The 26,077-nt window shown below is 40.7% G+C and overlaps 1 protein-coding gene across 1 annotated transcript; it reads right to left on the bottom strand.

The window, feature by feature from the left end:
* On the bottom strand, window positions 1–26,077 carry ACTL6A (actin like 6A). Its single transcript, XM_064366826.1, has 14 exons — window positions 25,886–26,077; window positions 19,449–19,525; window positions 19,111–19,285; window positions 16,226–16,326; window positions 15,217–15,314; window positions 12,113–12,207; window positions 11,725–11,831; window positions 11,539–11,628; window positions 7,508–7,569; window positions 6,877–6,991; window positions 6,658–6,738; window positions 4,262–4,357; window positions 1,726–1,812; window positions 1–480 (listed from the first exon to the last, which is right to left on the bottom strand). The coding sequence occupies exons 1-14, from the start codon at window positions 25,908–25,910 to the stop codon at window positions 400–402; spliced, it is 1,290 nt and encodes a 429-aa protein (XP_064222896.1). The 5' UTR covers window positions 25,911–26,077; the 3' UTR covers window positions 1–399.

The following is a 26,077-nucleotide window of genomic DNA, read 5'->3' as shown; positions in this document are numbered from 1 at the left end:
TATTTCTGGAATGGCTAATTTTTATTTAATTATGTAAGCCTAAGGTAAAAAGCATAGGCAGTAACTTTTACTAGTCAATAAAAAGCAATCCTACCAATCCACTGGTAATTCATATACTAAACAGAGTTGGAAAGCATTTTACTGAAAGCAAAATATTTAGAGAAAATAGACATTTATACAAAATTATAAAATGCTTGTAATAAGAATAAGTACATTTCAAGGAAAGCACAAACTTATCTTAATTTATAGAGCCAGTTAAAGCCTTAAAAAATTTAAGTGGAAATTGAAATATGCAAAACTGTATAAACATTCTACAAAAGATGGTTGTTCTTTTCCTGAGTATACTAAAGCTATGAAACGTAAGGTGACAAAGGAAGGTAGAAGCTTGGGAACTCTTTCTCAAGGGCATTTTCTTTCTACACACTGCTTCCCTCCTTCTTCATATTCTTGTTTGGAAATCCACATCTGCTGAAAGGTACCCTGTAAAATGGAAAGAAATTTATATAATTAATTACGGCTTACTTCTTACTAGAAATGGCTTTTCTTTTTATTTTTTGAGAGAGGATCTTGCTCTCTCAGCTAGGCTGGAGTGCAATGGCGTGATTGTAGCTCACAACAACCTCTAGCTCCTTGCTTGGTTCAAGGGATCCTCCAACCTCGGCCTGGGACTCCAGGGGCATGCCACCATGCCTCATTTTTAATGGATGTTGGGATGGGGTCTCTCTCTTGCCCAGGCTGGTCTTGTACTCCTGGGCACATGTGATCCTCCTGCCTCAGCCTCCCAAAGTGCTGGAATTAGAGGTGTGAGCCACTGCACTAGCCTTTTTTTTCTTGTAACATCTTATTTTCACAACTCCTAAACTTTGAAGAATTCATTTAAGAATCCTGTCCTCCAAAATAGTCCTCAATTATTCTCTGATTTCTGCCCTCCTCCACAACCATCCAAACGCACTATTTAGCCTTGCCTTTATGGTTAGATACTAAGTTCTTCTGCCTCTTACACTGCACATGATTTAGAAAATACTGGCAAGGAAGACTAAGGTTTTAGGTATGATGGCTTGATGCCACCCTAAGGCAATTAACAGGAACCGCAGGAAGGCTTGACAGTACTTAATGACACTGTCTTTGGTTGCTCTCAGGTAAAGCGCATCCTCCCCCTTTACATACAGTATATATGTAAGTATACCATGCACAGATGTGTGTAGAAATATACTGTATATAAAGGGAAAAACGCTCTAAGTCCAGGATGCAGAAAAGTACAAAGAGTTTTTCTCCTCAGTCAAGGGAGACACTAGTCCAAGCAACATCTTAGACTCAGCACCATGACTTCACCATTTGCTCCAACCAATTCCTGTCTTCCTGTACTCACTGGGAGACCCAGGAATGACCAGAACTTGAGAAGGAATGATTTAATTTTAAATGCACTACAGACAAGCCCTGACCAGTGCCAGGGGGTGCTATTAGAAAAGGTATGCATACATTAACGTATTTCCGTCTCTTTTTGAGAAGGGAAATTGAAATTAGGGTGACAAATGTCCACTATTTAGGCAAAGAGGCATTCTGTTACATCAGAACACATAAAACTGGTTATTCTATTAGGTCCTCCACTCATTTGACAGTTATAAAATGCAAAGATAAATGAAGCACTGGAATTATTTTTAGTATTTTTACTAAATTTAGTATAATTCAGTAAGAATATTTTTGCAAAGTAGCTCATTCACTAACCAAGGAGGCTAGAATGGAGCCACCAATCCAGGAGCTAAACCTCCGTTCCACCGTTGTATTATTTGCAATCAATTTCAACCGCATACTCTGAAACAGAGAAGAATGCACGTTATACAAATCTTGTGACGCAACTTAGGAAATTCCTTTTTCTTTTTTAAATAGAGACAGGGCCTTGCTCTCCCCATTTTCCAGGCTGGTCTTGAACTTTTGCAATTAAGCCATCTGCCCATTTCAGACTCCCAAAGTGCTGGGATTACATGCATGAGCCACCGCACCCAGCCAGGAAATTCAATTTTGACAGATTTTTTAATGGTTCCCTGTAGTTCAAACACTGACTAAAATAAGGTAATTTTGAAATAGCTAGAATAAAAAGCACAAGTTAGACTAATGTATAGATTTTTTAAAGTACTTTGATTATGGCTTTTAATATGCAATTATGTGATGAGAAAGCATACAAACTTTAGAAAACTGCATGCTGAAGTGCTGCATTCACAGTTTCTATCCTAAAAGAGCAAACCCATACCTAACACTATAAATCTGGTACTGTGCTGAGTCTTTATGTATTATTTCATTTCGTCTAACCCAAACATAATTTTTTTTTTTAGAAAAATTTAATCTTTGCATTTTAGTTTGGGTTTTTTCTTTTTAAGAAAATTTTAATCTACACAAACACAGTTATTATCCCAATCTGCCTCCCGTTCTGCAGTCCTCCCCAACTTCTAACTGCTTCCTTTCTAGGCCTTCATACTATCCTAATCCCTCCTTAGTTCACCCCAACCATTCCAAATAAAAACGCGGCCATCAGATTTCAGGTTAATTTTTTATTTATACGACTTTCCTTCCAAATCAGTGCTTCTGTTTTGACTCTCACTTTCTCTTGATAATATATCATTTTATTGCACAGTACTATCCCTTATCACTTCCTATATTAAGAGGTTTTTTTCTTCCTACCAAGGAATCTGCCTCTGGGGACAGTTCTCAAGTTGCTGACATCTTCGAGTTATTCTCTAAATGAACACATTCTGTGAGCTTTTCCAAGTGACAAGTATGTGCAGCAGGGGTAGAGTATGGGACATGCGTGGGTAGAAGGGACTGGGGATAGGGTAAACATGGGTTTTTGTAGGTATGAAAGATTGGTAACTATTAAGTAGAATATTTTTCCTGTTCTGTCACTTAATTATAGAAATGTGGCATATGTAAAACATTCTTTTATATGGGAAACCAAAAGACTATGCAATATACAGATCTACAGATATTGTTAGGCCTATGTAAATGTAACCACTAACAAGGATTTTTAAATTTAGTATTTAGTGCAGAACACCTTACAAAAAAACACTTTTAAGCTTTTGTTGTTGTTTTCTGTTTTTTTTTTTTTCTGAGCTAGAGTCTTGCTCTGTCACCCAGGCTGGAGTGCAGTGGCATCATCTCAGCTCACTGCAACCTCCGCCTCCTGGGTTCAAGCAATTCTCCTGCCTCAGCCTCCCGAGTAGCTGGGACTACAGGCACGCGCCATCACGCCCAGCTAATTTTTGTATTATTAGTAGAGACAGGGTTTCACCATGTTGGCCAGGCTGGTTTGACCTTGTAATCCACCCGCCTTGGCCTCCGAAAGTGCTGGGATTACAGGCGTGAGCCACCATGCCCAGCCAATAGAATTTTTAAATTTAAAGTTAAAAGATCACAACTGTCATTCTGTTATCGAAGTACTATACAAATTACCTTCTGAAACCAAGTTTTTCTATCCTTGTAAAAGTTCTTACAATACGCCCACTAATCTTTTTAAAACAAACATACGTGCTCATCAGCCTACTGCAAGATTTTATCCTGTGAAGGAAGTATTTTCCCATATAGATTCAGCATAGCCCCACTGACACCTTGAGGCTTCTAGCCTCAAGAACTACAAGACAATAAATTTCGGTTGTTTGAAGCCACTCACCTGTACTTGCTATGGCAGCTCTAGGAAACTAATCCATCCTTCTAGCCACATCGCCTTCCCCACTTCTGTACAGACTGGAAGCCAACTACTCTGAATTACTGAAACATACCCATCTTCTCTCAATATTTTTCCAAATGGTTTTATTCCATCTAGATATCCTTTCATAAATTAGCAATGAGTTGAACTATTCATTCAAACTATAGCTTCTTAATGAGGCTGATACTCCCAGAGTGAAGCAGTGGCTTCTCGGTGTTCCCGATCACACCTGGTTCGTAGCATACTGAACTGTTTAGCATGTTACAGTCGTCATTTTCTGTATGTCTAAAATCCTAGTAGACGGAGCCCTTGGTGTGCAGGACTAGTGCCTAGTAGACTACAGGCACTTAAATATTAAGTTAATAAATGAGATTCAAATAATTTATGAGAAACCAACAGATGTCAACTAAGAAAACTTGGTTGTAGGATATTAACTTCAGTAATACTCTACCAGGCACACATAAAATATCATCTTTCTATTAAAAAATAAACCCTCATCTATGAAATTATACCATCAGTGAGAATATATATGACTGAAGAATACCATTAAAGAACAGGACTTACTGGAGGAGTTTTCTGAGACAGCTCTCTATTCAACCTGTCAGTAAAACTCTGTATTAGTGTGTTTCCTCCAGCCACTATTACACTGCCATAGAGACCCTAGGATAAAAATAAAAGAAAAATCAATTAGTTCCAAATGTTTCCGAAAGTTTTAAATACAACTACAAATATAACCATGTCCTCTACTACAATTTTCCCTTTCTTTTGTTTTGGAAATGTTTTACTATTATATACACTTAATAGCTTAATCCATCGATTCTCCCATCCTGGCTGTACATTCAACTCTTCTAAGGAGCTTTTAAAACACAAATTCCTAGGGGCAATTAAATACAAATTTCTGGGGATGGGATCCAGGCAAGATTACTTTTAGAGACGGAGTCTCGCTATATTGCCTACATTGGAATGCAGTGCCTATTCACAGGCACAATCATAGCGTACCACAGCCTCAAACTCCCGGCTTCCAACAATCCTCCTGTCTCAGGCTCCCAAGCAGCTGGGACTACATGCCACTGTCGCTGGCAGGCATGCTTTTTAACTCCCAAGATTAGTTTAATGTGCACAAAGTTTTAAGAACCGCTAACTTAAAGGAATCGTTCTGAAAATGATCATTTTTTTTGCCAGATAGCTGCCAGTAATAGAAGTGTATTTTATAATGACTTTATCTTAGAATGCTCATCTGGAAAATTTAATACCAACCGCCAGCCAAAAATTAAAATTACAAATATTTTGAAAAAGAATGCTTATCTGGAAGTTAGGATATTCAAAATCAGACAGATTATTTTATGATTATGAAGGACAAAGATAAACTCTGAACATATTCCTGTCCAAAATGATTGCTACCTTTCTCTTTTGCAGAGGTACGCATCAGAAGTACATGGGAGCTTTTCCAAAACACACATGCTGAGGCCTCCCCAAATAAAAATAAACTACTACTTATACAAAATATATTTACTTTGAATTTGCATGTATGCTTCAGAAAGTTAAAAGTCAATCTGTTTTAGTGGATAAGTTCCTATTTTTAAAACATATTCCAAATGTCTAAATCATCTAAATTTTGAAGTAGAAAATGGAATAAAATAGTTATCTCATTAGTTAAAAGGAGAAATTTTACTAAAAACAAAGTTACCACTGTTGCAATAAATATACCTCAATTACCTTTCCCCAAAGGTGGACTTGTATTTGCGCTAAAAAAAAATCCCAAACTGACACTCCTATTAGTCCTTGAAACATCACATGCCTGCTAGGTTTCCGGTCAAATAAAGTATGATTTTCACAGTCACTCAAAGCCTTTTCTGAACAACATAGTATTAGCACTATGCTTTAAGCAAATTAATTTACTCAAAATTCAGGCAGTCTGCGAGCAATAAGCTGAATCGGGTTTAAATAAGATAAAGTCAGTCCTCACTTAATGTCATCAATATGTCCTTGGAAACTGACTTTCAGCAAAATGACATGTAACAAAACCAATTGTATTCCTGAAACAATGTCCTTCAAGAACCTACTGTACATCATTTCACTTAAAGTTGCAGTCTCCAAGGACCTATCACTGATAATGAGTGAAGTATAATATGGAGCTAATTTAAAACCTGACAAAGCACAAAAAAATATGATCATCTAATATAAATTTCATGTAAAAGTTACTCGGATAATTTAAACCACACCTTCCCGAAAAATAAAAGCAGAAGTTGTGCTATCTGTAAGGAAATCACCAATAATACATATTTTGCTTTGCCACATTTCAGGAAATCTCTAGCGCAGCACTGTCTACAAGAACTTTCTGTGATGATGCAAATGTTCTGTATCTGCGCTGCCAGATACAGCAGCCACCAGCCACTTATATGATGAGGCTACTGTAACTCAAGAGCTGAATTTTAAGTTTTTATTTAATTTAAATTGCCACATGTGGCGGGTAGCTACCAAACTGGACTCCGTAGCTCTAGAGTTTTGATTTTTCCTTTTTTAGTACTTCCTCTTTTTATATCTACTGTTATAAAACAAACTTCAGGCCGGGCGCGGTGGCTCACGCCTGTAATCCCAGCACTTTGGGAGGCCGAGGTGGGTGGATCACAAGGTCAAGAGATCGAGACCATCCTGGTCAACATGGTGAAACCCCGTCTCTACTAAAAATACAAAAAATTAGCTGGGCATGGTGGCATGTGCCTGTAATCCCAGCTACTCAGGAGGCTGAGGCAGGAGAATTGCCTGAACCCAGGAGGCGGAGGTTGCGGTGAGCCGAGATCGCGCCATTGCACTCCAGCCTGGGTAACAAGAGTGAAACTCCATCTCAAAAATTAAAATAAAATAAAATAAAAAAATAAAACAAACTTCAAAGTCAATGACATTGACAACCTAAAAATGACTTGGGGACACTTCAGTCCCCTAAAAGATCTGTCACTTACTGGTCTGATATCAATATCACACATCCCAACACTCGTGGTGACGACGTGACTGACTCCTAACATTGTGTTTCCTGATAACCCCTACAAAAGAAAACAAGCAGTCATATGGAAGAACTTCCGTTAAAGCACATCCGAAACATTTTAGTCTTACTTTATAATCGCAAACACTCCTTACACATACAGGAAAAGCCAGGCTCATTAAGAAATAAGCTTTTATACCTTTACGTTGGAAGGGTCAAATAATCCTTCTGGAATCTTTAGCCGCTCTGCACCAAAATCACAATTGTAGCCATTGGGGAATTCATAATGAACAGTTGGCATCTGTGCTGCCACTCTGAAAAAGTATTAAACAGTATAACACAAAAAACAAAATTAATTCTCTTCAAAATGATTAACTTTACTAGGGAATTATCAACTTGTAAAATAATGGGAGTGAGAATATTTTAAGCATTATTCAATTAAGTACTTTCCATGATTTTTTTTTTTTTTTTTTTTTTTTTTTTGAGACGGAGTCTCGCTCTTGTTACCCAGGCTGGAGTGCAATGGCGCGATCTCGGCTCACCGCAACCTCCGCCTCCTGGGTTCAGGCAATTCTCCTGCCTCAGCCTCCTGAGTAGCTGGGATTACAGGCACGCGCCACCGTGCCCAGCTAATTTTTTTGTATTAATAGAGATGGGGTTTCACCATGTTGACCAGGATGGTCTCGATCTCTCGACCTCGTGATCCACCCGCCTCGGCCTCCCAAAGTGCTGGGATTACAGGCTTGAGCCACCGCGCCCGGCCTCCATGATATTTTTTAAACAAATCCTTTCCTTATTTATAAAGTAACAATTTAAATAAGAAAACATACTGTTCATCATAAGTTGAATCTGACACTTGAAGTACTGAAGCTTGAAAATCCTGGATGACACACTATGAGTAAAAGAAAAAAGTTTAAAAAACAAGGTTGAGATTTATCTTTGTAATCTATACTTTTATAACATATTTTAAATACTTTTCAGAATAAAACTGGACCATGTTTCTGTATGGGTAAATCATTTCAAGAGTATAAATCTACCTCACAAGGATTCTGAGTATCAAGAAACCCAATTCTAAACATTTGCATTAGAAGCTAAATTACACACATTTAAGTTACAACAGTTATGAAACAATTGTAAGAGGTAAACAACAGGGAACCCCTGTACCACAGTCCTACATAACAAAACCAACTTCAGAAGACCAGTTTCTCCTTAAAAATAAGCTAGATTAGAAGCAACATATATATATCATATTTTATGCAACTTTCAATGACTGTACAGTGTATAAAACAGTTTAATAAAATGCTATGAACATGACCTCTAGAAAAATCTCATTTAATATCTAGAAAAAATGACTAATCATCCTAATTTTTCCTCATATAAAAAAAAATCTTTATTTTTAGGTGCAAAAACTGTCAGAGTCGGGTGCAGTGGCTCATGCCTGAAATCTCAGCACTTTGGGAGGCCAAGGAAGGAGGATCACTTGAGGCCAGGAGTTCAAGACCAGCCTGGGCAACACAGGGGTGGCTCACACCTGTAATCCCAGCACTTTGAGAGGCCAAGGCGGGCAGATCACGTGGTCAGGAGAGCAAGACCATCTTGGCTAACATGGTGAAACCCGTCTCTACTAAATAGTCCTAGCTACTCAGGAGGCTGAGGCAGGAGAATCACTTGAACCCAGGAGGTGGAGGTTGCTGTGAGCCAAGACTGCACTACTGCATGCCAGCCTGGGCAAGAGTGAGACTCTGTCTCAAAAAAATAAAATAAAAATAATATAAAATAAATAAAAAATAAAAAAATTAGCCAGGCATGGTGGCGTGCACCTGTAGTCCTTTAGGAGGCTGAGGCGGGAGGAGCCCAGGTGTTTGAGACTGCACTGAACTACAAATGCAATACTGCACTTCAGCTTGGGTGACAGAGCAAGACCCTGTCTTTATTTATTTATTTTTTTTCAGACAGTCTTGCTTGGTCATCTGGGCTTGAATGCAGTTGTGCAATTTCAGCTCACTGCAACCTCCACATCCCGGGTTCAAGCAATTCTCCTGCCTCAGCCTCCCAAGTAGCTGGGACTACAGGTGCCCGGTACGATACTTGGCTAATTTTTGTATTTTTAGTAGAGACGGGGTTTCACCATGTTGGTCAGAATAGTCTCTACCTCTTGACCTAGGGATCCACCCGCCTCAGCCTCCCAAAGTGCTGTGATTACAGATCTGAGCCACCACATGCGACCAACCCTGTCTTTAAAAATATATATATGTATATATATATGAAATAAATAATTTTTAAAAAACCTGTCAGATAGATATGATCTTTCTCACAGTAAATTATAACTCATAATTTTACTCCTATTTTCTTTTGCTAGATACACATTAATTTTTATCAACAAACAACCAACAGAAGTGGAGAAAGTATTTGCAAACTATGCCTCTAACAAAGGTCTAATATCCAGCTTCTATAAGGAACTTAAACAAATTTACAAAGAAAAAACAAACCGCCTCATTAAAAAGTGGGCAAAGGACATGAACAGACACTTCAGAAGAAAACATACATTCGGCCAACACCATATGAAAAACTGCTCATTATCACTGATCATCAGAGAAATGTAAATTAAAACCACAATGAGATACCATCCTACACCAGTCAGAATGGCTGTAATTAAAAAGTGAAAAAATAGGGCCGAGTGTAGTGGCTCACATCTGTAATCCTAGCACTTCGGGAGGCCAAGGAGGGTGGATCACGAGGTCAAGAGTTCAAGACCAGCCTGGCCAACATGGTGAAACCTCACCTCTACTAAAAATAGAAAAATTAGCTGGGTGTGGTGGCACGTGCCTATAATTCCAGCTACTCGGGAGACTGAGGCAAGAGAATTGCTTGAACCCAGGAGGTGGAGGTGGAAGTTGCAGGGAGCCAAGATTGTACCATTGCACTCCAGCCTGGGCGACAGAGCAAGACTCTGTCTTGAAAAAAAAAAAACAATAATAATAAAATTAACATAACATATGCTGCTGACAAGGTTGCAGAGAAAAGGAAATGTTTATTCACTTTTGGTGGGAATGTAAAGTAGTTCAAACATTGTTGAAAGTAGTGTGGCAATTCCTCAAAAAGCTAAAAACAGAACTAGCATTTGGGGTTTTTCTTTGAGATGAGGGTCCCACTCTGTAGCCCAGGCTAGTGTGCACTGGTGCAATCACGGCTCACTGCAGCCTTGACCTCCCTGGGGTCAGTTGATTCTCCCACCTCAGTCTCCCAAGCAGCTGGGACTAAAGGTACACACCCCCACACTTAGCTGATTTTTATTTTTTTGTTGTTTTGAGAAGGAATCTCACTCTGTCGCCCAGGCTGGAGTGCAGTGGCACCGTGTAGGCTCACTGCAACCTCCACCTCCCAGGTTCAAGCAATTCTCCTGCCTCAGCCTCCTGAGTAGCTGGGATTACAGGCACCCACTACCATGCCCAGCTAATTTTTTTATATTTTTTAGTACAGATGGGGTTTCACCATGTTGGCCAGGCTGGTTTTGAACTCCTGATCTAAGGTGACTGGCCTGCCTCAGTCGCCCAAAGTGCTGGATTACAGGCATAAGCCACTGCGCCCAGACCAACTTAGGCTATTTTTCTACGTTTTTGTAGAGACAGGGTTTTGCCATGTTTCCCAGGCTGGTCTCAAACTCCTGGGCTCAAAGGATCTAACCACCTCAGCCTCTCAAATTATAGGCCTGAGCCACCATGCCTGGCCCAGAACTACCATCTGACCCAGCCATCTCATTACTGGGTATACACCCAAAGGAACATAAATCAGCCTATCATAAAGACACATGTGTGCATACGTTCACTGCACCATCAAAACTTAACTTATAAGTTTTGGTGCAAACACACAAAATCAACTTAAATGCCCAACAGTGGAAGACTGGATAAAGAAAATGTGGTACATACATACCATGGAATGCTATGCAGTGAAAAAAAGAGAGTGAGATCATGTTCTGTGAAGGAACATGGATGGAGTTGGAGGCCATTATCCTCAGCAAACTAACACAGGAACAGAAAATCAAACAAATACCACACGCTGTCACTTACAAGTGGGAGCCAGATGACGATAACGCATGGACACCAAGAAGGGAATATAGACAGTGGGGCCTCCCTGAGAGAGGAGGGAATGGAGCACACAAAATAACTATTGGGTACTAGGCTTAGTACCTGGGGGATAATAATCTGTGTAACAAATCCCCATGACACAAGTTTATCTATATAACAAACCTGCATGTGTACCCCGATCCTAAAATATGTTTTTTTAAAGAGAAAAAAAAGAAATTACAGTGTGTCTGTGGTGTCAGGTTGTTTTACTGACCTCTTCCCCATCAGTAAGCCATATGTTCAGAGATGGGTTTTTAGTAAAGAGAATCTCTCATGGGCTCCTTGTTCTGAACAAAAAAACATTTTTCATACGGCTGACTGATGCTGGGAAACAGAACAAGCCAAGACATACTACTAAGTCTCTACAAAACCTGAAACCATTTTCTCAGCCGAGGATGTTCAGAAGAATAGCACAAAACTAAAATTCCTTCTAGGTCTCACCACAGTAATCCAAGTGAATATGTAGTAATTTGTAGAGATATGTTTGGCAAATATGAAAAGCATGCCTCCCCTAGCAAAGTTCTTTTTTTAGTAAAATATCATTAAAAATATAGAGCATGACCCTGAGATCATGTTCTATTTAATCTTCAAAATGTATTTAGTAATAAAAAAATAAAAAGCTTGAAAATATAAAGTACCCATATTTTACTCAAGGATTTATAGCCTATATCTAACTTCTTTTTAATACTCATGGAAAAAGTCTGTAACATTTTTGTGAAGAGAATAAAGTTACTTACATTACACATATAATTGTGCCAAGACCTCGTAACCTGCGGCAACTTCTCCTTTCTCTTCCAGTTTGCTGGAGATCCTTCCCGAACAGCTTCCTGAGAGTACCAAGAGATGCTGGGTTAATGGAGTTCATTTCATAGGGGTGGGGAGCTGGAGGTAAGTTCTACAAAGAAAAGTCAATAATGACTTACTTTTGATGCAATCATATATGGAGGAACCAATTCAATATTCATTTCTTGGAAGAGCTCTCTGCATTGCATAGTAATAAAGTCTCCAGCAAGAGGAGATTTCACAATGCCTATGAGACAGATGAAACAAGGCTAAGACAGCATTAAGTCTAAACTTCCTGTAACAAATTTCCTCTGTGGGTGTGTTTATATGAATAACTTTTTCAGGTAGAATGAATTAATCCTTCAACATATCAGTTTCAAATACACATTACATACTGAAGATTTTTAACATAAAGGTATTATTCAGAAACTGATATGCTTTGATAGTGCTACTCATCAGTTTATTTCATTACGTGTGTCCTCATGACGTCTAAGATCGTCTCAGTGTATCCTGGTTAAACACATTTACCTTGCTGAAGGACATAGCCGTCGTGGACTGGGATTGCAGTGGTATGAGTGGCTCCACTGTCCAAAATCAGCCCAGTAGAACGACCATTAGCAAATCTAGTTTAAAACATTAAGGAAAAGAAAGTATCAAGGCCGCTAAAGTCATGTTTATTGTAAAGGGCAGGCTCTCATACTGTCTCAGAAATTATTTCTTAAACATGTACCTTACAGTTAAAAATGTATTACAGTGAATCTAGGGATAAAAATTGTTATCAAATAATTCTGGCTTAAAAACCAATGGCAAAAGGCAGGACTGGAGGGATCAGAAACTCAGGGAAACCTCTGTCCTAGAGACATCTCCTATAAAGCTGGTCCAGGACTGGAGGTATCAGAAACTCAGGGAAACCTCTGTCCTAGAGACATCTACTATAAAGCTGGTCCAGAACTGGAGGGATCAGAAACTTACGGAAACCTCTGTCCTAGAGACATCTCCTATAAAGCTGGTCCAGGACTGGAGGGATCAGAAACTTACGGAAACCTCTGTCCTAGAGACATCTCCTATAAAGCTGGTCCAGGACTGGAGGGATCAGAAACTCAGGGAAACCTCTGTCCTAGAGACATCTCCTATAAAGCTGGTCCAGGACTGGAGGGATCAGAAACTTACGGAAACCTCTGTCCTAGAGACATCTCCTATAAAGCTGGTCCAGGACTGGAGGTATCAGAAACTTACGGAAACCTCTGTCCTAGAGACATCTCCTATAAAGCTGGTCCAGGACTGGAGGTATCAGAAACTCAGGGAAACCTCTGTCCTAGAGACATCTCCTATAAAGCTGGTCCAGAACTGGAGGGATCAGAAACTTACGGAAACCTCTGTCCTAGAGACATCTCCTATAAAGCTGGTCCAGGACTGGAGGGATCAGAAACTTACGGAAACCTCTGTCCTAGAGACATCTCCTATAAAGCTGGTCCAGGATTGGAGGTATCAGAAACTTACGGAAACCTCTGTCCTAGAGACATCTCCTATAAAGCTGGTCCAGGACTGGAGGTATCAGAAACTCAGGGAAACCTCTGTCCTAGAGACATCTCCTATAAAGCTGGTCCAGAACTGGAGGGATCAGAAACTTACGGAAACCTCTGTCCTAGAGACATCTCCTATAAAGCTGGTCCAGGACTGGAGGGATCAGAAATTTACGGAAACCTCTGTCCTAGAGACATCTCCTATAAAGCTGGTCCAGGACTGGAGGTATCAGAAACTCAGGGAAACCTCTGTCCTAGAGACATCTACTATAAAGCTGGTCCAGAACTGGAGGGATCAGAAACTTACGGAAACCTCTGTCCTAGAGACATCTCCTATAAAGCTGGTCCAGGACTGGAGGGATCAGAAACTTACGGAAACCTCTGTCCTAGAGACATCTCCTATAAAGCTGGTCCAGGACTGGAGGGATCAGAAACTCAGGGAAACCTCTGTCCTAGAGACATCTCCTATAAAGCTGGTCCAGGACTGGAGGGATCAGAAACTCAGGGAAACCTCTGTCCTAGAGACATCTCCTATAAAGCTGGTCCAGGACTGGAGGGATCAGAAACTCGGGGAAACCTATGTCCTAGAGACATCTATTATAAAGCTGGTCCAAGACTGGAGGGATCAGAAACTCAGGGAAACTTCTGTCCTAGAGACATCTACTACAAAGCTGATCAAAATTAACATAATCATTCAAAGTCTTTGGAGAGTTATCAAAGAGCTCACAGTAAACTGAGGTGCATTCATTTAACAAACGCACAGAAACTTGGTAAGAACAGTGGGAAGTTGTGGCCTTTGAGCTAGGGACTACAACCATTGTCACACAGCATTGAAGGGTCGTTTCAGCGGTTTGGCAACCACATGGCAGTTCCTATCTCCTCCAACTCAATGGATGGGAAAGCTCTTCCAGGTGAATTCCACAGCTAGTGAATATTGGCAGATCTCATTTCCCACAGCTCTGTACTGCAGAAGGCCTATCCTACCTGCACATACTAACTCATGTTTGGGAGTAGGGACATTCACTCACTCGTCAAATATTTACTGAGCGTCTATTAGGTGTCTACTAAGTCTGGTGCTTAATAAGGAGGGAGACCGCTCACCTGGGACTAAAATTCCTTTAATACAGAAGTCACATAAAGGTGCACCAAAATTGTCTTTTCCCTGAAGGTTATCCTGTTTAGTGAAGTAGATGATCAGTAAAGCTGTAAAAAGAAAAGCTCAGGATGTCCCGGGGAAGGTGGGGGCATAAAAGAGAAACCTATTCCTGGGACATCCAATTGTAAGCTGGGGAAAGGAATATGGGCAGAGCAGGAGCATGTGGGAAGACCAAGAGGCAAGAGAACACACCGAGGTCAGAGAACTGCAAGTACTTAGCATAGTCTGAAAGCAAAATAAAGGGAGAAATGTGGAAGATGATTCTGGCTAAAAGCAGACTAGCCCGTGAGAAAGATTATTAGAGGCTGGGCACGGTGGCTCATGCCTGTAATCCCAGCACTTTGGGAGACTGAGGCGAGCAGATCGCTTGAGTCCAGGAGTTCGAGATCAGCCCAGGCAACATGGCGAAACGCCATCTCTACCAAATAAATAAATAAATAAAAATAGATTGTTATAGCTGCAATGTGAAGAATGGGCAGTCAAGAGGATGTGCTTCAGTAATCCTGGAACCAGCTTCACCGAATGCAGCGGCAGTGGGACAGAGAGAAGCAAATGGCAGGGAAGGAGAATAGGTAGGACTTGATGACTAAATGTCATCAAAGGGAATGAATTTACAGCCAATTTCCAATTTTCTGTGACACTAGAAGGGAGGGAGAAAATGGCAATCTTCAGTTCATCTAAGATAAATGATTAGACATTGCCTCCTATCCACATACCCCTTCTGAAAAACAAAAACATCTTAACGCTCAGCATTTGAGTGTTACTTTATTTCCCTCATACCTTCTGGTGTATCATCAGTTTTAATAAAAAATATTAAAAGATGGATAGCTAAAAAGCAAAAGAGAAGGGAACGAAACAACTTCTGAACAAGCAGTAACTGGCTTATGGTCTTCTATCACTTCAGTAGTATCATATATACTTCAAAAGGAAAGGTATTACTCTTTCAAGGATACGCCGTCAAAACTGCAGTTTTGCAAAGGAAGAATGCAGGGATGTTGTAGTGTTCAAACATTAGCTCTGTCAGTTTCTCTCTCTTTGCTCTAGTATTCCACTTGAGAAGAGGGAAAAGAGAAATGCAAGTTATTTATTAAGAATTAAAAAGTTGATTTATCTCCAGATAAAATATAGCACTATATTAACAAAGATAAAAAACATCAAAAACAGAATAAAATACCATGACAAATAATCTTTCATAGTATCTCACAAAAATGAAAAAGGAAACCTCTATAATATTTCTTTATAGATTAAATTTACTAAATCAATCAGATAAGAATTAAAATTACTTAATAATAAAATTGCTTCTATAAATTCTAGAAATTACACTTTTCCACATGAGGAAATCAGAATTCTTATAAACATATTATTAAATCTAAAGAGTAAATATGGCAATCCAAATCCTAAGTATGAATTTTAGACCACCAAATTCTCCCATTTATAATTGGTATTCATAAAAGAAACTATAAGTTGGTAACAATACAATACTGATCATTTATGACCATTATGCTTGCTTTCTGGGACTTTTTTGTCTCTGTACCAAATGTGCTTCACAAGAGACTTTGGTCCAGAAATTTTCAGCCCTCGTTCAACATCTCAGTTCTCTCTTGGAGACTTGAATAAAACTAGATACACACTGCCCTTGGGGCACAAGAAATGATTCATAAATCAAAATGAGAGGCAGTCCAAGGAAATAAAATGTTAAACAAATACTTGGAAATACAGAAATAACCACAAAATCCATTAGGGTATTTTGTTGTTCTCCGGATATTTTATTTATTGGAACAGTAAAATAAAAGTTATACAATAGTATTAAAAATTAATCCCTTTTTCCTAATTTTCAAATTCAAAATATGAATTTCTATGCCTCTTTAAAGAAAAATAGTCATCAACTGAGTTGAAAACTAAAGGAAAAAAAGAAAAAAAAAAACAACTAGAGAAATGTGAAAAAGAAAGTCTTTATCTCACCGGTGCCTCTGACATGAGAACAGGATGGAGGCTAGCTTCTGATTTGACATGCATTTTGTACGTATGATCCAAAATGGCCTGGAAACTATCCCAGTCTTCGACTAGAAGATAAGATTAGCAACTTAGAAACAATGCATAGTTGAAGATGAATACAGCATCTTTTGAGAAACTGTTTCTATGACTTGACAATTAATACTTTAGTATACAGAACCTACTGAGTTTACAGATCAACTTCCTAACACAGTACTTTGTACAGAGAGTACCTCTGTCTTCTTCTTGGTCCCTCCAGCCCCCAGACCTCTCCCAAATGTAATTAATCTAACAGACCTAAAATATCCAATAAATGTTATTCAATTCAATAAGTACTTATCAGAGGCCCAGAATGTGATCAGAATGATCACAGGAAGTACAGAAGAACTGTGTGGCCTTCTGAATGACCCTATCGCTGGGGTAACAAAAAGAATTGTATGGTCTAGACCCAACACTCAAAAAACTTACAATCTATTTGGAAAAAAACTAAAAGACATGTTAAAAATTAGAGAAGAGCATATGTCTTCAATTTGGCTTCCTAAACATTCCACTAGAACTGATACTAACGACCTTCTAATAGGCAAATTCACGGATACTCCACATTTTTAATCATCTGACATCTCTAAATTATGACAGCATTGCCTACACAAGAGTTTACAAACTTTTCTGTCATGGCCCAAAGAAAAAATGTCATTAATTATATAATATACTTCCACAGGCCCACCTTGATTTTTTTCTAACTTCTCTCTTTCTCAGTGTAAAGCTTTCAATGTCACAGCAGAAAACACTGAGAATCACTGAAACATTTCTTTTCTTGTTCTTCTCCTGATTTTTTTCCTATATCCCTAATTGTTCCCTTTCCTTCTCCTTTAAGACCTCTATTAGTCAAAATATACAAGTTTTCCCCAGGAACTGCATCTTCAATCCTCTTCTCATATTCCAATTTTTCTCAGAGTAATAAATGCAACTCCCTATCTTCAAATCTTTCTTATAACCTTTTATTCACTTGCTTACTGAATTAGCACCTGGATGTTCTAAGCACTTTGAACTCAGTGAACCCACTTACTTACTATCCATGAAAGAGTTAGCACTGCAAGCCTGAGAAAGGCCTGCTTATAAGGCTGACTCTTAGCTGGTGTCTGGAAACATGACTGGCATACAGTTCTCGATGTTCATATAAAACTTGTCCCTAAATGGTAAGAGTAGCTTGCTATACCTACACCGTTTGTACAATGTTAGTTCTGAAGACTTGCTTTCCTTCTGAGAATCTAAAATTTTGTTACATGCCAGGTAGATGGTACCTACATAACCAGCCCTCTGTAAAATCCTTGCGTACTGAGTCTCAGAGTTCGCCTGGAAGATAACACGTGTTGTAATTTGTTGCTGGAGGGATTAAGCACAGCCTGTACGCCTCCTCTGTGAGGAGACTCTCAGAAGTTTGCATCTGGACTTCATCATCCCATCCCTTTTCCCTTTGTCGATGTTGTTTTGTATCTGCATCTTCAGTACAATAAATCTTAGCTGTGAGTACAATCATATGCTAAGTCCTGTGAGTGAGTCTTGCTTGTGAGTAACTGAACCTGAGAGGGATTCTGGGTATGCCTGATAACCTTGCCTTTTTTTTTTTTGAGACAGAGTCTCGCTCTGTCACTCAGGCTGGAATGCAGTCACAGGATCTTAGCTCACTGCAACCTCCGCAGCCTGGGTTCAAATGATTCTTGTGCCTCAGACTCTCGAGAAGCTGAGATTACAGGTATGCATCACCACACCTGACAAATGTTTATATTTTTAGTAGAGATGGGGTTTTGCCATGTTGCCCAGGCTGGTCTTGAACTCCCAGACTCAAGCAATTCATCTGCTGTCTTGGCCTCCCAAAGTGCTGGGATTATACAGGTGTAAGCCACCGTGCCCAGCCAACCATGCCTTTTAAAATAATAACACTTGCTCCTTCCTTTTCTATTCCTATCTCAATGCATGGTGCTCTCTGCGTAGAGTTGCCCCAACCAAAAATCTAGGAAACTTTCTTGAGTCCTCTCTTGCTTTTACTCCCTCGATCACTTTGTACCACTGTCTCCTGGTGACCCTGAAAGTCCCTTCAAAATCTCTACCAGTATGATCTAACAGTTTAAACCCTCTTGATTTCTGATCTGGACTCTTACCTCCCTATTGAACTTCCAGTTTCTACTGTCTCCCTTCAATCGAGCCTACATACTACTATTAATCTTTCCTGCTGGCAAATATGAGCATATCACATCTGTTTAAATTCCTTTGGGGTTATCCTTCAGCAACTAGCTTAATACAACCCTGGGATGGTTTACAAGCCCTTTTATGATGGCTCTCTACATACCTTACCTGCTACTGACCCTAATGAGCCCAATGCTGCAGCCATACGTAATTGTATTACATTTCTAAGCACATAAGCTTCTTTCACAACTGCATCCCTTCACACATGCTAGGCCCTCTGCTTTACCCAGCTTTGTCAGCTAGTCTAATTCTTATTCATTGATCAAGATTCATCATGAATCACCACCTTTGTGAAAACCATCACTGACTCCCAAAACTAGTCAAATACTCTCCTCTCTAATCCCATGGCTTACTGCACATACCTATATTGTAGCATTTGTCCCACAGTGCACCATTATTTGTATGTAAACATCTATTTCCACTAACTTAAACTTTTGAGGAAAAAGAACATTTCTTATTCATCTTTGTATTCTCAGTGTCTGGAGATCAGTTTGTGGAATAAAAAACAAACAAAAAACATGGCTGATGTTCAACTTTTAAGAAGCCACTGCTTTATATCTAAAATATACCATGTACCCTCTATAATCAATTCCATTGGGAAAACGTCATACCCATCCCATTTTTTAGAGGTGAAATGGCCTCCATATTCTCCCTCGGAACCCGCAGAGCATTGGTATCTATATAGTAGGTGGGACCTCCTTGTTTGCCTTTATCACCATCTATTTCCATCAGTGTGCTTCCATCGTCCCTTTCCACCACCATACCAATAGCTGTAGGAAAATCCACCTGTAAGAGTCAGAAACATGATATATGAGTTTCACCTTTTACCAAGAAGGCATTTTTTCCCCCAACTAATGTCTTTATGGTATTTGTTTTGAATCAGAATTTCTGCATGAATTTAATTTACATGAATGGCTCCATATCCAATTAACTCTTACATTACACTTACCTTGGGACAGTCCTCACCAGCATAACCAGCTCTCACAGTATAGGATCCAATGTCAAAAACAAGGGCTCCAACTTCATCTGAAAAGATTAAAAGTTAATTAGCATTAACAGCTTGCAAAGTATCATATGAAAATTAAAGTATTTAACGTACTTAAAATGAGAATGTATGTGAAAGCTCTGTAAAATTAATTACATTCTTTTTTTTTTCTTTTGAGACAAGGTCTTGCTCTGTCACCCAGTCTGGAGTGCAGTGGCACAATCACAGCTCCCTACAGCCTCAACCTCCCAGGCTCAAGCAATCCTCCTGCCTCAGCCTTCCAAATAGCTGGGACTACAGTGCATGCCATCACGCCCAGCTAATATTTTTAAATTTTTTTTGTAGAGACAAGGTCTCACTATGTTGCCCAGGACAGACTCAAACTTTAGGGCTCAAGCAATCCCTTGCCTCAGCATCCCAAAGTGCTGTAGGCATGACCCACTGTACTCAGCCCAATGATATTCATATTATTACTCACTTGCACCTAGTTTCAAATACACCTTAAAGAATCATTTAATTAAAACATAACAAGTCATACACCGTATTTCAGTAGCGGTTCAATCAGTTAAGAAATGGTACACTAAAACTGGGTAATTTGAGTTTACTTATTAAAAGGAGTATTTGCAAAGATAGAGGTAAAATATAGGACAACCAGAATGGACCGTACAGTACCCTAGTACTGTAGTGATAACTGATAATAATGAACCCACTGCCATTCTTCAAACTGAAGAAACAAGAAGAAATAACTGTTACCAGAATCTGGAGAGAAAGTTGTATGGGGAAGGCTACTGATAGGAGCTTTGAATTTTAGTAGAGGCGATGCAGTTAGACATGGATTACCCTGAGGTGAATGAACCAGGCTAATATGCCAGCAACCTCCCTCCACCATCAACTAGGGTGATTCTATAACTTATTATCCAAAGTGGGACGACCACTACAGGCAACTCAGTCATATCCACTGAAGTTGAAATTGTGCATACATAGAATTACACACATTTATTCTGGAGACACTCTCTCATGCGGGTTGCAAGGAGACACGTACACGAACCTGAGCAAGTTACTAACCTCTCTGCCTCAGTTTCCTAATATATAAAATACGTAACAGCTCTTATCTCATACGATGCTCTAATGATTAAATGTGTTAAATACTTTCACGTATATGAAGTCTTAGAAAATAAACGTGCTAAGTGTCAGTTGCTATTATAATTATTATTGACACGCTCGTTGCCATAGGAAATGGCAGAAATAATCTAATGGTCTTTCAGTAGGGAAATAGATAAGCAATAATATATTCATACAATGGAATCCTATACAGCAGTTCAAATGAACACTCTAGATCTACATACTGCAACATCAAAAAATCTAAAAGAATGCTTAGTTTTAAAAGCTACTTACCAAAAAACCCATATATATGTATATATATACACACACATATACAAATATATATACACATACATATAGAAATACACACACACACACACACACACACACACACACACACACACCTCATACTACTTAATTCATTATGGGCTGGCCAGGCATGATGGCTTGGGCATGGAATCCCAGCACTTTGGGAGGCCGAGCTGAGAAGATCCCTTGAGATCAGCCTGGTCAACATGACAAAACCCCATCTCTACTAAAAATTAAAAAGTTAGCCAGGTATGGCAGCATATCCCTGTAGTCCTAGCTACTGCGGGGGCTGAGGCCGGAGAATAGCGTGAGCCCAGTAGTTTGAGGCTGCAGTGAACCATGATCACATCACTGCACTCCAGCAGCCTGGGCAACAGAGCAAGATCTCATCTCCTAAAAAAAAAATCATTACAGATGCACACACACACAGTAAAATCATGAACGTATGCACGGGGTCTGGTAATGTTACACACCAACTTCAGTTCAGTGGTTATCTGAACTGAAGAAGGAAGAGAGAGGGAATCTGTATCAATAACATTTTTATTCTTAAAATATCTGAGGTATTAATATGGCAAAATATGACATCTATTTAATCTCACTGGTGAATATGGTATTGAATTACATACAAACTTCCAGGTGATTATAGTAATATCAAAAACTTACATCTATTAGTATGTGTGAACTATTTCAAAAACTTTTAAAATAAAATTAAACCCATTATTATTTTGTGAATATCAATTAAGAGACAGTACCTCTGCAGAATGATCTCTTTTCTCTTTTCTTTTCTTTTTTTTTTTTTTTGAGATGGAGTCTTGCTCTGTTTTTACCTAGGCTGGAGTGCAGTGGCGCATTCTCAGATCACTGCAACCTCTGCCTCCCAGGTTCAAGTGATTCTTCTGCCTCAGCCTCCCAAGCAGCTGGGACTACAGATACGTGCCACCACACCCAGCTAATTTTTGTATTTTTAGTAGAGATGGGGTTTCACCATATTGGCCAGGCTGGTCTCGAACTCCAGACCTCAGGTGATACACCTGTCTCAGCCTCCCAAAGTGCTAGGATTATAGGTGTTAGGGTCGGACGCAGTAGCTCACACCTGTAATTCCAGCACTTTGGGAGGCCAAGGTGGGCAGATCACAAGGTCAGGTGTTCGAGACGAGCCTAACGAACATGTTATGCTGAAACCCCGTCTCTATTAAAAAGACAAAAATTAGCCGGGCATGTTGGCATGCGCCTGTAATCCCAGCTACTTGGGAGGCTGAAGCAGGAGAATCGCTTGAATCCAGGAGGCAGAGGTTGCAGTGAGCCAAGGTCGTGCCACTGCACTCCAGCCTGGGAGACAGAGGGAGATTCTGTCTCAAAAAAGATTTACATATATATATATGCGTGAGCCACTGCGCCCAGTGAAACCAGAGTCTTTAAAGAAGTAATTAAGCTAAAATGAAATCATCAGATTGGGTCCTAATCCAGTATGACTGATGTTTTTAAGAAAAAATTTGGACTTGGATATGTACAGAGGGAAGACCATGTGAAGATAGAGGGAGGAGACAGCAATCTACACACAGAGGAGAGAGACCTAGAAAAAAACAACTCTCCTGATACTGAGATCTACCTCTAGCCTCCACAAGTGTGAAAAATTAACTTCTGTTGCTTAAGCCACAAAGACGGTGGCACTTTATGATGGCAGCCCTACAAGTTAATACAGACAGCTTAGGAAATTTATGAATCCCTTCTTAGAATGTTTTCAATAGATTATAAAATAAACCAATTATGATAAAATATAGTTCTACCATGGAAATTTCGGGAAAGCCAAGAACCCCATGTTAGAGCCCCTTCCCTAATTTACCCTTTCCTGGGCAATATATTCTACTCCTATGGCTTCAACTTCTACCTAAATACTGATAATTCCAACCTCAAATCTCTCTCTCTCAGGCTCTAACCAGAGTCTAGATCCATATCCGGAACTTTTTACTGTACATCAACATAATTGCATCTGATGCCTCACAGGTATCTCCAATTCAACACATCTGAAGCACTGCTAATCTCAGCACTGCCTAACACACTGATGACCACTGGTCCTCTTTGGCAAAAACCTGAGAGATGTTGGGAACACCTCCATCTTTCAAGTTCTGCCAAATATTTCTGTTAAATATTTCTCAAATCCCCTCCTCTTTAATAGCATTGCCACTGCCTTCAGGCAAGCTCTTATCTCAACAGGAAACTACAATTCCCTACAGGTATTGTGCCTCCATTTCCTTGCCTCTTAAATCCACCCTTCCAACTGTTGCACTGTGATCTTTCAATATTGTAACTGCCATTATTTTGGTACATAAATCCTTCGACAAAAATAAGGGGGTGAATCATTCAGCGGTTTCTCATCACTGAATTTGATAAAATTTAAATCATTCTAGCCAGTTGATGATCAAGGTGTAGCATAATCTGGTAGCAGTCTTACTTCCTGCCTCATACACTAACATACTGGGTAACACGTCATCTCCTGAACACAAACACTCCTCTCACTCCGCTTTCGCATGTGTTGTCCCTTTCCACTCCTCCTCCATCACCCCCATTACCTCTATTGTAAAGTCCCTCGACTCCGCCACACTGAATCAGTAACTTTATTCTCTGTGCTACCTTTGTTTTACACACACACACACACACACACACACGTTTTTGTTGTTTTAGAATAGAGTCTCGCTCTGTCACCCAGGCTAGAGTGCAGTGGCCAAGATCTCCACTCACTGCAACCTCCACCTCCCAGGCTCAAGCGATTTTCATGCCTCAGCCTCCCCAGTAGCTAGGACTACAGGCATGCACCACCACGCCCGGCTAAATTTTGTATTTTTAGTAGAGACAGGGTTTTTGTCATGTTGGCCAGGCTGGTCTTGAATTCCTGGCCTCTAGTGATCCACCCGCCTCCACCTCCCAAGGTGTTGTGATTACAGGTGTGAGCCACACCTGTCCCCTTCTACATATTGTTATTAATGAACATCTCTCTTTGAATTACAGTTACCATTTATCATCAATATAAGATGCTATCAACTACATGATGCACCATTATTTCCTGTATCACTAAGAAAATACATGGCAATTAAACTCTGCCACACCAGCACTATTAAGACATATTCTGGCTGGGAGCAATGGCTCAAACCTGTAATCCCAACACTTTGGGAAGCCAAGGCGGGAGAACTGCTTGAGTTCAGGAGTTCAAGACCAGCCTGGGCAACATAGCAAGACCCGTCTCTATTAAAAAAAAAAAAAAAAAAAAGACATATTCCAACTTCAGCTATTTAAATTTGGAAAAAAATGTACAACTGAGAATCAGTGAAACATGGTGTCTATTTACCTAATGACTCATCTACAAGATTGAGCTTCTTGATGACAGAGCCTATACCTGCCACATAGCAAGGACTCAAAAAACAATTTATAAATAGAAAAAAATCCAACATAACAGCTCATTTTCCTGTCCTAATTAGTTCAGTAAACTAGTGGAATTTTAATTCAAGACTCAGAATTCTTAGAATTTTACATCTGTACCTTTTCAAGTATGAGAGAAATATCTAATTCCTGTACTCTGCTTCCTTAAAAATCAAGCACCCATGAACCCAAAGTAGGAGAGGTGAGTGGCAACGGGAGACAAGAAGCTTAACAGAACCACAGAGTTCTGGATGTTGAAAACCTAGGATGCAATTTCCAGTGTATAAAAATACTCAGAATCAAACCTCTTTTCGGCTAAAAAGGCTTTTTTTTTTGAGGACTGTAATGCTTTTCTCCTTCAAAGTTTAGGTGATGTGATTCTCTTCAGAAACATAAAGGAAAATCTTATTTTTGTTGCATCCTACCTGTAAAGTGACATCCTTTATAAAAACAAGATCACTATTAGAAACAGGAATAGCAATAGTCTGGATTTGTTTTCTGGGTCTCTAACTCATCAAACGCAACCCAAAACATGAATCGTATACATCATCATCAATGTTTCCATTCACCTGCAGATCTTGCAAAAATGGAGGCTCTAAATCAGATTTTGAATGAGGCGTGAGATTCTGCATATCTGACAGGCTTGCAGGTGATGCTGACACTGCGGGTCCACGGACCAGACTTTAAAGTTGCAAATGTAGCATTATTTCATGTAACCTTCGCGCCCACTCCCATAGACTAGGAATTATTCCACAAATGAGGCTTGAAGTTGGAAAGTTATGTAAACTGCCCAAGACCAAAGCGCTTAGTACTGAGGCTGACGTTTCAACCCAGCTCTGTAAGCCCCAGCACCTGGTAATGTTTCTACCACACCACAAGCCTCATCGCGGAAAGTGAAAAAAGAAGACGCCTAGGACCAACTTTCTGGGCATCCTTAAACTACACGTGCTCCCGAATTCATCTCAAACAGCCCCGCCCACGAGTCACTACGGAGACTCCGCGGCACCAGCAGGCGGGAGCTGCTGAAAGGTGAGGCTGCTCGCGTACGGGGCGCTGCGGGGAGGGGCAGCAGCCGCCGTGGCCGCCACTTCCCCGGGCGGTCTCACCGCGGGAGGCTCGCCTGGCCACCCACGGGGCACAGCGGGCGCCCTCCGTCCGCGCTCGCACACGCCGGGACCTTCCCAGCTCAGGCGCGCACGTCCCGACACAGCCGAGTCTGGGAGGCACTGGGGAGATGCGACCTGGGCGGTCACCCAAGCCGGGGCCCGGCGGCCACTGAGCTGCCCCCGGCCCCGAGGCGCCCTAAAGACCACAGCGCGCCCCACAAAACCCCGCTCCTCCAGGGCCGAGGCCGGAGGAGACACAGAGACATGCGACTCCCGGGCGCCCGAGGCGCGCGCCGAGCCGGGTGGGCTCCGTAGGCGGGCAGAGCGTGGGGCGGAGACGGGGCGGGGAGGCCGGGGTCCGAGACGGGAGACCGGAAGGGAACGCCGGGAGGGGCGGGAGGGCCGGGAGCGGCGGTTACCAACCCCACACGCCGAGAAGGCGCGCGCTCTCGTCCGGCCGCGCTCACTCACCTCCCCCGTACACGCCGCCGCTCATGGCTGCTGTCGGCGCGACTCCTACGCTACAGGCCAACGGGCGAAGTGGCTGCAGCGGCCGCGACTGCGGATCCCGAAAAGCGAGAGCCCCCGACTCCCTTAACTTCCACCGCCACCCCCCTCAGGCAACAAAGCGGTATCCACACCCCCCGGAGCGCAGCCACACTT

The sequence above is a fragment of the Aotus nancymaae genome, unplaced genomic scaffold (assembly GCF_030222135.1).
Source record: "Aotus nancymaae isolate 86718 unplaced genomic scaffold, 86718_ANA_hifiasm-v0.15.2.pri h1tg000067l, whole genome shotgun sequence".
Taxonomy (NCBI): Eukaryota; Metazoa; Chordata; class Mammalia; order Primates; family Aotidae; genus Aotus; species Aotus nancymaae.
Note: the sequence above shows the minus strand (reverse complement) of the source record. Positions and strands in the feature narration are given on the sequence as shown.